At 42.8% G+C, this 12,181-nt stretch overlaps 1 protein-coding gene across 2 annotated transcripts in view; it reads right to left on the reverse strand.

Moving 5' to 3' along the window:
- The window catches only part of LOC115146295 (low density lipoprotein receptor adapter protein 1-B-like), a 66,348-nt gene that overhangs the window by 18,655 nt on the left and 35,512 nt on the right, over positions 1 to 12,181 (reverse strand). For both annotated transcript variants that reach the window (XM_029688290.2, XM_029688291.2), the window contains exons 2-5: positions 11,096 to 11,238; positions 9,903 to 10,015; positions 8,518 to 8,632; positions 8,080 to 8,152 (exon numbers count right to left, since the gene is read on the reverse strand). In XM_029688290.2, the coding sequence (XP_029544150.1) occupies positions 8,080 to 8,152; positions 8,518 to 8,632; positions 9,903 to 10,015; positions 11,096 to 11,238 (444 nt within the window). The remainder of the gene's footprint in view (positions 1 to 8,079; positions 8,153 to 8,517; positions 8,633 to 9,902; positions 10,016 to 11,095; positions 11,239 to 12,181) is intronic.

Below are 12,181 nucleotides of genomic sequence, written 5' to 3' on the forward strand. Positions count from 1 at the left end.
AACTAACACTCAACACCCCTTGAATATGACCGTGTCAGTAAACGTTGGCAAAAAAGCGTAATTAAATTGTTGCCAGCAGCACAGTTGCAGTCACCAATGCTCTGGATAACATAAAAATAGCCTAACCAGCTCTGCTAGGGCAAGTAAAATGGTCAGAGCGAGCTGTTCTCTGTAAGTAGCTAGTAAGCTAGCCAACATTAGCCAGTTAGCTTGGGTAATTGACTGCTGCTAGGGCAAAATGCTCGGATCAACCCTATTCCCCGGCCAGAGCGTCCAGTGTGCGCTCTGAACGCTTCAACGAAACGCTCTGAATTTACCAACGGACAATCTGACAAGTTTATGAATGCCCAGAGCACACTCTGGCACTCCAGATTAAATGTACGTACACACCCATAGTATAAACCAGCCTTTAGTCTTGAAATCTTTGGTTGTTTAGTACATGTTTAGTACATATTGTCACCCATCAGACTTGATTTTGAATGGACCATTAGCATGCACCTGTCTCGAAAAAGGGGCAGGGGAAAAAAATCCATGTCATCTCTCACAATGCGACTTATGCTGAAACTACACTTCCAAAACCTACCGCTCGTTCACCCATCAGCAGACTTGTATCTGGGACACCAACACCAACTGCTGGTGGGTGGGGTCCCGAGAAACAAAGGGGGGGAATACAGGCCCAGACCCATTATGAGCCTCTACATGCAACACTGTACGAGGCTGCCCGATCAGGAAACAAATCAAATCTTGTAAACTTTCCCATGAGAACAAAGAGGAGCGGACAAGCCCCTCGACAGGGATAACTTTAGACTGCACCTTGAGATATCACTGAGGTGTCCCACACGGGATTTCCACCACCCACAAAAAAATGGTAACGTGTTCCGGTAGTATAACATTACGCAAGCAATTGGTAGAGTTGCTGGTCCCCTTGGGTACCAGTACCAATGCCAGCAACAGTCAGTCCAGCCACAATCAGTAAGAAGGTTAGAGACCTAACAATTCGAATTGCCCTTGATAACAGATGAGGTAGTAGTCACTCAGATTGCAACACATGGAAGGGAATATCCAAAACACTCTTCTGACCATTAACACACATGCCGCTAATAAATAGAACCCTCCATTCAGGAGGAAAGTTATTAGAATTCATGAACCATGATCACACCAAGTAAGACTGGTTCAGTTGTTATAGAGTACTTCCGTCGTGAGGTTAGCTCCTCTGTGGATAATGTCGCTATGAAATAAACTCCTTCATTCCCATCGCCACTACAATGGTGTAAGACACATTGACTTGTGGCAAAACATCTACAGGCCCCCTCTTGGCATATGGCTTGAGGTCGGCACAAATTCTTACTGACACACTGTTATTGACATGGAAATGATCTGATGACGTCAGACTCATTCTGCCCAGGTTGCAGCCTACCAGGATACTTGATTTTCTTGCCCTTGGCATGTGTGCTTGTGCAAACAAGGATAGTGGTGTGTTGCTTAGGGAAAGTAGGATCGCCCTAGACATGACATTAGACAAAAATGCCATGATAGAGGCATTTAGCCAAGACCGTGGATGTATATAGAATATAGTCCAACTAGATGATTAAGGTGTGGTAACTATATAGTTTGTATATTTTTTTGTTTGTGTTTTTATACATTTTTATTTCATTTTCTTTGAGTGATAGCGTTACAAACAAGTTCCCCATATGACCACCAGTTAGTGCTACAACGACGCTCATTTGGGGAAGAAATGTAATGATGTATTTTGTGAGTGTTGTGTGTTATTAACGTATATCTAAGTTACTGCCTAGATCCACCAGCCTGGACAACCAGACGATGGGTCTGGAAAGAAGATCCACAACCATGGCCAGTCTTGTGGTGGTCTGCTGCCTGCAGAAATCCTACCAGGTTGCAACTTGCCAAATCCTTCCAAGATTGAACCCACCAGAGGGGGACTGTCATGACTGTCCAGTAAAGATCCAAATAGGTCAGATCAGCTTCGCAATAAATTACTTTGGCCAGACCCCCTTTCACCTGCAGGTGGGAGAAGGGAGCTGGTGGGGGGTTGACAGCTCACACCCTGTAGTAAATCAAGGACAAGAAAATGCAGCCATCTCCCTCTCAGAATTCACACAGGAATGTACCTTTGTTTCACAGAAAAGTTCCCACCGAAACTCTAACACATTCTAAAGTGAATACTGTAACAACATTTCTAACATAGAACGTGGGGAATGGTCAGAGGCGATCTAAAGAATGTCATTTTGGTTATTAATTTGAGATGTCATTAAAAACACTATATGTGTGAAGTGTCCATCCTCTACGTTGTGCATGAAATATGAAACATGATTAAAGTGTTTTTGTTAAGAGAGGAATGTGATTTTAGAAACTATAAGAGGAAATTGTTTCTATAACTTTGAACAAGTATGTAGCCCCCTGAGTGAGGTCAGAGAGCGTGTCAGCCTGGTGGAACCGCTCCTTTTGAATGAACTGTATAAAATGATGGGATAAAAATTAACATCAGACCAGAAAGACATTGAGCTACAAGCTCACATTTAAAGTGGTTGGAACTCTTAATCTCAACACGAGGTAGAGACGATAGTCACCTCCCGGACAATCACTGGTACGGCTGATTAGCTGTCCTAAGTAAAGTATCAAGAAAAGTGAAATAAAGTGGGACCATTCTACTACTCTTCTCAAATCACTGTAGTACGCTACTCTCATCACCCCACAGAGAACCATCGACACGGCTGTCTAGCCTATCTTCAAAGAATAATGTTCCAGAGCGAGTGGCAGTAGAGTGAGCTCTGTAGTTCTGTTCAGGACTACACGACAGGTCGCCGGATGCCGGGCGACGGCAAAGGAGAGCAGCAGTCAGCCCCTCCAGGATTCTGTGATTGCATAATTCAATGCAAAACCAACCAATCAGCACATATTATGCCAGAGTGAGCTAATTTTGACCAATCAAGGTGAGTGGCATTTTACTCAAACTTGTACTCCGCTAACCTTGGCTTTAGTAGGGTGGTCGGCACTCTATACTCTCCCCAGTCTGTCTATGGAGATGCTGCTCAAAGCACGGAGTGCAATTTGTCAGCTTTGCAGTTTTAAACTCTCTAAAACTTATGGTACCACTACCAATGACTCCGCAGTGGAGCAACTGATATGGAGGAGGATGAAATGGACGATTACATTAAGATTTAGGCCTAGATGAGCTAGGCCCTTGGTCAATTTGCAATTAAGACATATTATATCTCAAGTTCATCTTCCATGAAAACAATTAGAGACAAAGTGCTCTTTTGGGCTGTTTCTTTTTTTGAATAAACACAGCTCTTTCTGAACAAAACGAGAGGTGGGGGGTAACCAAGGGCCTAGCTCATCTAGGCCTATATCTTAATGTAATCGTCCATTTCATCCTCCTCCATATCAGTTGCACATATAGTGTGTGTACTTTTATGTTGAAACTCTGAGATAGCTCTTTTTTTTAACAAAAAAGGTGTGGAAGCTGTTTGTTCAGGAAAATAAACACTTTCAATGTTTCTAATTGTTTTTGTGTTATGGATTATGCTTGAAATCGTCCTAAAACTGAGCACATATTACTTTTTTTTGCTTTATATGAAAAGAACATGAAAAAAACATCGCAAAATATATCCCAGAATTTAAGAAAAAAGCTGCCGCAAAATCAAGCATTTTTGGCACCAGAAATTAGAAAATCCTGGAGGGACTGAACAGTAAGAGACGGGTGGGGACCCGTTTTGGACAATCAGGGCCTTACAAGCGTGCCGCAAAAAGGCCCAACAACCTTTCTTTCAAGAAGGCCTGGTTCTGACAGAAATACATGAAAAACAAAGACATTTACATGTAAATACATTCATGCGTTCTTACTCCAAATGTGTGGCAGTTTGTGTGCAAAGAAAATGATTACTGTGAGAGTAGTTTCTAAATGTACCAAAGTATTTTGTCTCTGGCCCCCCCTCCCCTCTCTATCCATTTCTTTTGTAACAAGCCACCATATAGTCAGTCAACTAGAGACCTGTTTTTAATGTATTAAGTATGTTTATCCTGTGTTACCATTTATCTAGCTAGTAAATAAATAATTAAACCAATTTGTGTAGTACTGAATCATAAGTAAGGCTGGGGTTTTTGCAGAGGCAGGAGGTTACAACTGTTCAGAATTATATGATAAAGGTTATGATTAATAAGTTGACTGTTTATAGATGTGATAGGTTAAGACCTTTAGAGTTTAATTCGGGAGATGGTAACTAACTTCTTGGCGCACCCATCCCTTTAGCGGGATCATGTTCGTCAAATTCAAATCAAATTACTACAAATATTACATTTTCATGAAATCACAAGTGCTATATATCAAAACACAGCGTAGCTTGTTGTTAATCCACCTGGCCTGTCAGATTTAAAAAAAGCTTTACAGAAAAAGCTATCCAAGCGTTTATGTTAGGACATCTCTCTCAGCAGACAAAACATTACAAACAGCTAGCAGCAAAGTAGATGGTCACAAAAGTCAGAAAAGCAATAAAATGAATTGCTTACCATTGATGGTCTTCGGATGTTTGCACTCACGAGACTCCCAGTTACACAATAAATGTTCCTTATATCCAAAATACCTCCATTTGGTTGGCGCGTTTTGTTCAGAAATCCACAGGCTCGAGCGGTCACGACGGGGCAGACGAAAATTAGTATCCGTAAAGTTCGTAGAAACATGTCAAACGTTTTTTATAAATCATTCCTCAGGTTGTTTTTACAATAAATAATTGATATTTCAACCGGACCGTAGCTTTTTCAATAGGAGAGAGAGAGAAAATGTCTTCTCCAAGCTGTTGCACATGCAAAACTCTGCTGGCATCCAGCCATCCACTGACCCGATGTGATCGTTCTCGCTAACTTTTCAGAATAAAAGCCTGAAACTATGTCTACAGACAGTTCACACCATGTGGAAGCCATAGAGAAAGGAATCTGGTTGATATCCTTTTAAATAGAGGGAAGGCATGAAATGGAACAGAGAGGTTTCAGGAAAAACAGCACTTCCTGGTTGGATTTCCCCCAGGTTTTTGCCTGCAATATCAGTTCTGTTTTAGAAACTTTAGAGTGTTTTCTATCCTAATCTGACAATTATATGCATATTCTAGATTCTGGGCCTGAGAAATAGGCAGTTTCATTTGGGTACGTTTTTCATCCAAACATCAAAATACTGCCCCCTACACTCAAGAGGTTAAAGAACTGCTCTCCTGGTGCCCCAAATCCTAATGAGTTAATTGTTACCCGATGAACTATTTTAAAAAGATAAGATAAAAAAGAAAAATCGGGTACCAAGTAAACATACAGTGGCAAGAGAAAGTATGTGAACCCTTTGGAATTACCTTGGATTTCTGCATAAATTGGTCATAAAATTTGATCTGATCTTCATCTAAGTCACAACAATAGACAAACACAGTCTGCTTAAACTAATAACACACAAACAATTCTACATTTTCATGTCTATTGAACACACCGTGTAAACATTCACAGTGTAAGGTGGAAAAAGTATGTGAACCCTTGGATTTAAGAACTGCTTGATCCTCCTTTGGCAGCAATAACCTCAACCAAACATTTTCTGTAGTTGCGGATCAGACCTGCACAACCGTCAGGAGGAATTATGGACCATTCATCTTTACAAAATTGTTTCAGTTCAGCAATATTCTTAGGATGTCTGGGGTGATCCGCTCTCGAGGTCAGGCCATAGCATTTTAAAAATTGGGTTGAGGTCAGGACTCTGACTGGGCCACCCCAGAAGGCATATTGTCTTCTGTTGAAGCCATTCTGTTGTAGATTTACTTCTGTGTTTGGGGTTGTTGTCCTGTTGCATCACCCAACTTCTGTTGAGCTTCAATTGGCAGACAAATAGCCTTAATTAATTTTTCTGTCGATGATAGCAAGCTTTCCAGGCCCTGAGGCAGCCCCAAACCATGACGTTACTACCATACCATACTTTACAGTTGGGATGAGGTTGATGTTGGTGTGCTGTGCTGTGCCTTTTTTCTCCATACATAGTGTTGTGTGTTCCTTCCAAACAACTCAACTGTAGCTTCATCAGTCCACAGAATATTTTGCAGAAGCGCTATGGAACAGGTGCTCTTTTTCCAGGTGCTCTTTTGCGAACTTCAGACGTGCAGCAATGATTTTTTGGACAGCAGTGGCTTCCGTGGTGTCCTCCCATGAACACCATTCTTGTTTAGTGTTTTACGTATCGTAGACCCGTCAACAGAGATGTTAGCATGTTCCAGAGATTTCTGATAGCCTATAGCTGACACTAGAGTTCTTCATAACCTCAAAGCACTCCGCACTGTGCTCTTGCAGTCATCTTTGCAGGACGGCCACTCCTAGGGAGAGTAGCAATAGTACTGAACTTTCTCCATTTACAGACAATTGGTCTTACCGTGGACTGATGAACATCATGGCTTTTAGAGATACATTTCTAACCCTTTCCAGCTTTATGCAAGTCAACAATTCTTAATCTTAGGTATTCTGAGATCTCTTTTGTTCGAGGCATGGTACACATCAGGCAATGCTTCTTGTGAATAGCAAACTCAAATTTTGTGAGTGTTTTTTGGAGGGCAGGGCAACTCTAACCAACATCTACAGTGTCGTCTCATTGATTAGACTCCAGGTTACCTGACTCCTGACTCCAATTAGCTTTTGGAAAAGTCATTAGCCTAGGGGTTCACATACTTATTCCAACCTACACCGTCAATGTTTAAATGCTGTATTCAATATAGACAAGAAAAATACAAACATTTTGTGTTACTAGTTTAAGCACACTGTGTTTGTCTATTGTGGTGACTAAGATGAAGAACAGATGACATTTTATGATAAATGTATGCAGAAAACCAGGTAATTCCAAATGGTTCACATACTTTTACTTGCCACTGTAGTTAGTTGATTAGATAACAGTCATCAGATGAATGAAAGTAAAGTCACGCCGGTGTGGCGGTAATACAGTGGTGAAGAGGGAGAAATTCTGACACACGTAGAGAATACCCCCAGGAGTTCTCATTTACATAGAAGTCATACATGCAGTAAATTACATACATGTTCTTCTGATGTGTGAAAACCATGTATGGGTGTTTGACACCTTCCTAAAACAGCACTTTCAATGCACGCACGCACGCACACACACACACACACACACACACAGGTTTAGCCTGGTACATGCTCAAACTAAAAAATAGGCACAGGGACTACTGTGGTCTGCTTGAACCATGTTGATATTACAGACTCAGACAGAGAGAGGTTGAAAATGTCAGTGAAGACTCTTGCCAGTTGGTCAGCACATGCTCGGAGTACACGTCCTGGTTATCCGTCTGGCCCTGCTGCCTTGTGAAGGTCTTCAATGCCATCGGAAGAATCCCAGAACATATTCCAGTCTGTGCTAGCAAAACAGTCCTGTTATTTAGCATCTACTTAATCTGACCACTTTTTATTGACCGAGTCACGGGTGCTTCCTGCTTTCATTTTTTAATTGTAAGCAGGAATCAGGAGGATAGAATTATGGTCAGATTTGCCAAATGGAGGGCGAGGGAGAGCTTTGTACACGTCTCTGTGTGGGGAGTAAAGGTGGTTGAGAGTTTTTTCCCTCTGGTTGCACATTTAACATAACAGCCTTTAACCAGAGTAATCTGCCCTTAATAAAGTGGGTTTACTGAACTAAGCCAGGTTCTCATTTCTGGCCTGGTTGTGCCAACAGAGGCAATGTTTTAATCAAATGTGGACCTTCCTGTTGGGGAGATAACTATTTCACACGCCTCTGTGAAGTGGTCAGGGCCAAGTACTATGTGGCAATTGATGTTGCCACATAGTACAGGAGCCATGGTGGGATTGAGAAACTCCACTTGATTGTCCCTCATGCAGCTGTTGCAGAGAATAGCTACATGCATTGCATGTGAACAGGAGAGAATGAAGTGTGTACTGAAAGAGAAGGGGCAACATGGTGAAAGAATGAAAGAGTAGGGGGGAAGGAAAGGGAGAGAGGAGGATAAGAATGGTTACGCTCAAAGGATATCAGTCAGCCGTCACACTTCTCTAGTCGTCCGGGGTGACCATGCCTACCTTCTTTGGCGGCCTGCCAGAACTCAAACGCCACTCTGAAGGCCTGGGCCACTGTTAACGTCACTGCCTGGGCCTGGGGGGGAAGAGCGAGAGAGAGAGAGAGAGAGAGAGAGGCAGGGGGAGATAAACACAATAAGTATGACAAACAAGATGTTGGCTAAGTGTTTTAAGAGGGGGGAAGAAAATCCATTGATGACGGATGAGAGCAGAACTAGGGCCTACTTGACGAAGGAACATTAACTTAGGTGTCGTTCCCTATTGCGCAGTCCAACTTCTCCTTTTCATTACAAGTTGTTTCATGCAGCTGGGAGGAAGGGTGGCCTTTGGACCAGAGCTAAATTAACAAGGGGAAGGAAAGAGGGAGTGGCACAATCATTCACAAACCCCCCTTGGAGGGAGACTATTTGAAAGAGGGCCCACAGGCACGCACGGACTCACCACCTTCCTCTTGGTGCAGAGGTAGGCGTGGCACTCCAGAGTTTCGTTCTGTTGGCTCTGGGCGATGTAGGCAAACACTTTGTCGTGCATCTTGTCTGCTGTGCAGTAGGATATCCTGAGGCAGGGGATCACAGAGAGACAAACTAGTTTGAATAAAAACCTAAAAATCTAAGAGACACCGCGGATGAGACGGTTGCTATCACACAACTTCATCTTCACTGAGCCTTTAAGCACACTACAATCAGATTTAGACCCTTAAATCTTTCATTTCCACATCAAATAAACCCAACACATTCCACACAGATTCCGCCCACACACTATAGCGTGCGGGTGGAGAGCCACTCAAAAGATCCAGGCGAAAGGTTTTAACTTGAGGACATTATCTGTAGTTGATCCACAGCGTACCATGGCTCCATTCGTGTCATCCATAAAGACTGATGCCTGCTGTGTCCGCCCAGCCCACCTGGGCCTGTGGTGTTTTAGCATTATTGGATTGGACCTGGACTCTTAACTACAGTTCTGCTCTTTCTCTAACACTGTCCCCTGGAACATGCTCTGTTCTGCAGATGTTCAGAGAAATGACATCATTGGTGATATCGTCACCCCAAGACCTGATTGACAGGTGGTTTGGCCAGTCGGATGGGGACCAAGAGAAGAGGGATGACGGACATAATGAATGACCATCTGCCCTCCCTGTTCCTTTCCACACCAGTACACTGCTGCTCAAACTGTCAACATCACTGCAGAGATCAAATGTCTAGTTTACTAATAACTCAGTGATATAAAAATGCAACGTGTAAAAGGATTCCCCTATAAAAGCCGGATAGTTGGATAGTTAGTGCTTCAGTATGATGGAGAGTTGAGCGATGTGGTTGTGATTCTGCCAACCCCTCTGTCACTGAGAGAGTAATCCAAGTTCTGGCCTTGAGACCCAGTTAAAACGCCACTTCTCATAAATGTGGAATGTTAGACAAGTGATTGAAGTTTGACCTAAGCAGTTACAAGTCACACTCTGTTTTTGAAAGGTGAAATTGAGGGTGTGTGTTGTGCTTGCGCACGTGTGCTATCGTGCGTTCCCATTTGTCAGTATTCCCACCCCAGGTGAGGGCTCAGACACACAGATGTTATAGAGGCCTCTTGAGGGAGAGGAGATCACTGCAAATCCCAACACTTTTAGGCTCAACGTGATAGATGAGATGGTCTTGGAAGGGAAGGGAGATTTTGGTGGGGGAAAAAAAAGTTTTTTGCAAGTAAAACAAATTCTGAACTTGGCCTGATAGAATTTGACATTTCAGCTGCTCACAACCAGAGCATGAGTATATCTTCTTCTCCGTCAGTGAAAAGCGGAGAGAGAGAGAAACAAAGAGGGAGACATGAGCACTAACCTGTATATGGAGATGTTCTCAATCAGCTGGTTAGAGGCGTAGTCGTAGAGAATGATTCCTCGAGGGGACACCTTTAATATCACTTTCTGGAGTTTCTTGCCACTGGCTTTGGCCTAGAAAGACAGACAATATTAAATATTTAAAATCAACTAATGCAATCACAAACATTTGCGACACTTGCCAGTGTGCAAATCTGTGCTAAAGGTACATATCTAGATGGTCTATTTACATTTCTGCTACCTCCTCCAGTGCTGACACAGAACTTGTCCAAAACACAGCCTTGACACCAGCAGGCATTAATCAAACCTACACGCCCTAGCCTAAACACACTTCCCTCAGAGAAACAAAACACATGATTCAGAAAACCCTGGGGGAGGATAACAGCTTTCTAGCTACAATGATACTGGAGAAACAGATATATTAGACAACTTCATACTATAGTCTGAAGGGATGCATCCAGACCCCTCAGCTGCTAATGATATCCCTAACACACAGAGTCAAGACAAGCAGCTTTTTAGAGTTCTATAACACACAAACACCACTCAGGTGCTTAACAATGTCGACAGAGAGCCCTGGGCAGAGCAATAAACAACAGAGCTTGTTTACACCCGGAAAGGAGAAGGACAGCAGTAGAAAGACTCAAGGCAGTCATCTAAAGCCATTCTCTAAAATCCTGCTTTCAACCAGTCAATACAATAAGTATTGGGTCCAAAACAACACTACCTAGTGTATTAACTGTCAGGACCTTGTTAGTCTGGTCAGGGTGGCGACAGAGAGCCTAGTGAGTCACCTATGAGACTCTGTCCTGTGTGCCCTGGGCCTGATCAGCGTTCCCTAATTCAATTAGCGTGGAGCTGACAGATTTATTAACAATAAGCCTTTCTCTTAGTGTATAATAACCCTGGCCAAAGCAACACACAGATGCATCAGTACTAATTGCATCAGTACTAATCAAATGAAGGCTACAACTTAATGGGAAAATAAATGGGACTGTTTTATACTGTGGTGGTACGGGTATTAAAATATAAGGAGTAGATCACAATCCACTGTATTTTTGGGAAAATTGTCAAAAGGGCCTTTAAAGGTCAGGGAATCTATATAGAATGGAGTTTGCATTTTGAGGGGTTGGTGTGCACAACTCCTTGGGAGAGGATGAGTGGGAGTATAGAAGTGTGTGTGTGTGTGTTGCTGACCGTGGCAACAATCCTCTTGACGGCGGCTGCGGAGAGCTCCTCTCCTTTGGGCTGCTCCACCAGCGTGACGCCCAGGTACTTGAGCTGGAACACCATGCCCTCCAGCAGGGTCTCCCGTGTGTCTGTCCAGTTCTCTGGCAGCTCTATGGAGAGGAAAGAGGACACAGGTGAGAAGAGACAGGTACAGGGGACATACAGGTGACAGGTCAGACTGATGGCCCAGCGTTCTTCCATCTAGAAACAGACGGTAGGCATATTTCTGACATTAATTTATGATTCAAGTTTTAGGTCATTTCATTTGCTTCACCAGTTTCTGTGTAACATCCTCCAAAGGCCATTAAACTGTACTCTGGTTGTTTGTGACCATTCCTTAGATTGGGGGGGAGAAGCAGACTTTCTCAGACCAAGGTTTATCATACTAACCACGTTTCCATCCTCAGTTTATATGCGAGTAAAGTCATACCAATTTTATAAATGCCGTCAGAATTTTTTCGTTCGACATGGTGGGATCTTTTAGTGTCGGTAAAATGAATTATGAGATAAATGTTAGTGAAAACACCTTTATGCACAAATATTGATATAATAACCGTCATATCGCAATGATATGGTGTGCGGTCCTCCCACTCGGGAAACCATGCAGTTTATTAGGCTACAGAATAAATAAGTTATGTTGTTATACAACAGGTGGTTTGGAATTCCCATTTTTAGAGCCTATCCTTACCTAGCAATGCACTACCACAACTAGCCGTAGCACCTGTAACTCGTCGTGGATGAATTTAAAGTTACTTTAGATTTGTTTTATCCACTAACATTTGAAGAATGGTGCCAACAAGAAGGAAGAAATTAAACAAGAAGAAGAGCAAGTGGACCAGCAACCTGAGCCTAACATTAACATTAGACATGCAGGAATCAGTAGGGCAGTGAAGGTTTTTCTGCAATGGCTGTCAGAAAAGGGGATTAACTGGTAACCTGTTGTATAAAAGCAATAAAACACCAGAGTCCCATGTCAAAACACCCTCGTGCATTATTGCTGAAATGAACTCCACAGGGTGGTGAAAGTGCACTGTGATGAGCTTGATGCTCCTT

The sequence above is a fragment of the Oncorhynchus nerka genome, linkage group LG18 (genome assembly GCF_034236695.1).
Source record: "Oncorhynchus nerka isolate Pitt River linkage group LG18, Oner_Uvic_2.0, whole genome shotgun sequence".
NCBI classification, from domain to species: Eukaryota; Metazoa; Chordata; class Actinopteri; order Salmoniformes; family Salmonidae; genus Oncorhynchus; species Oncorhynchus nerka.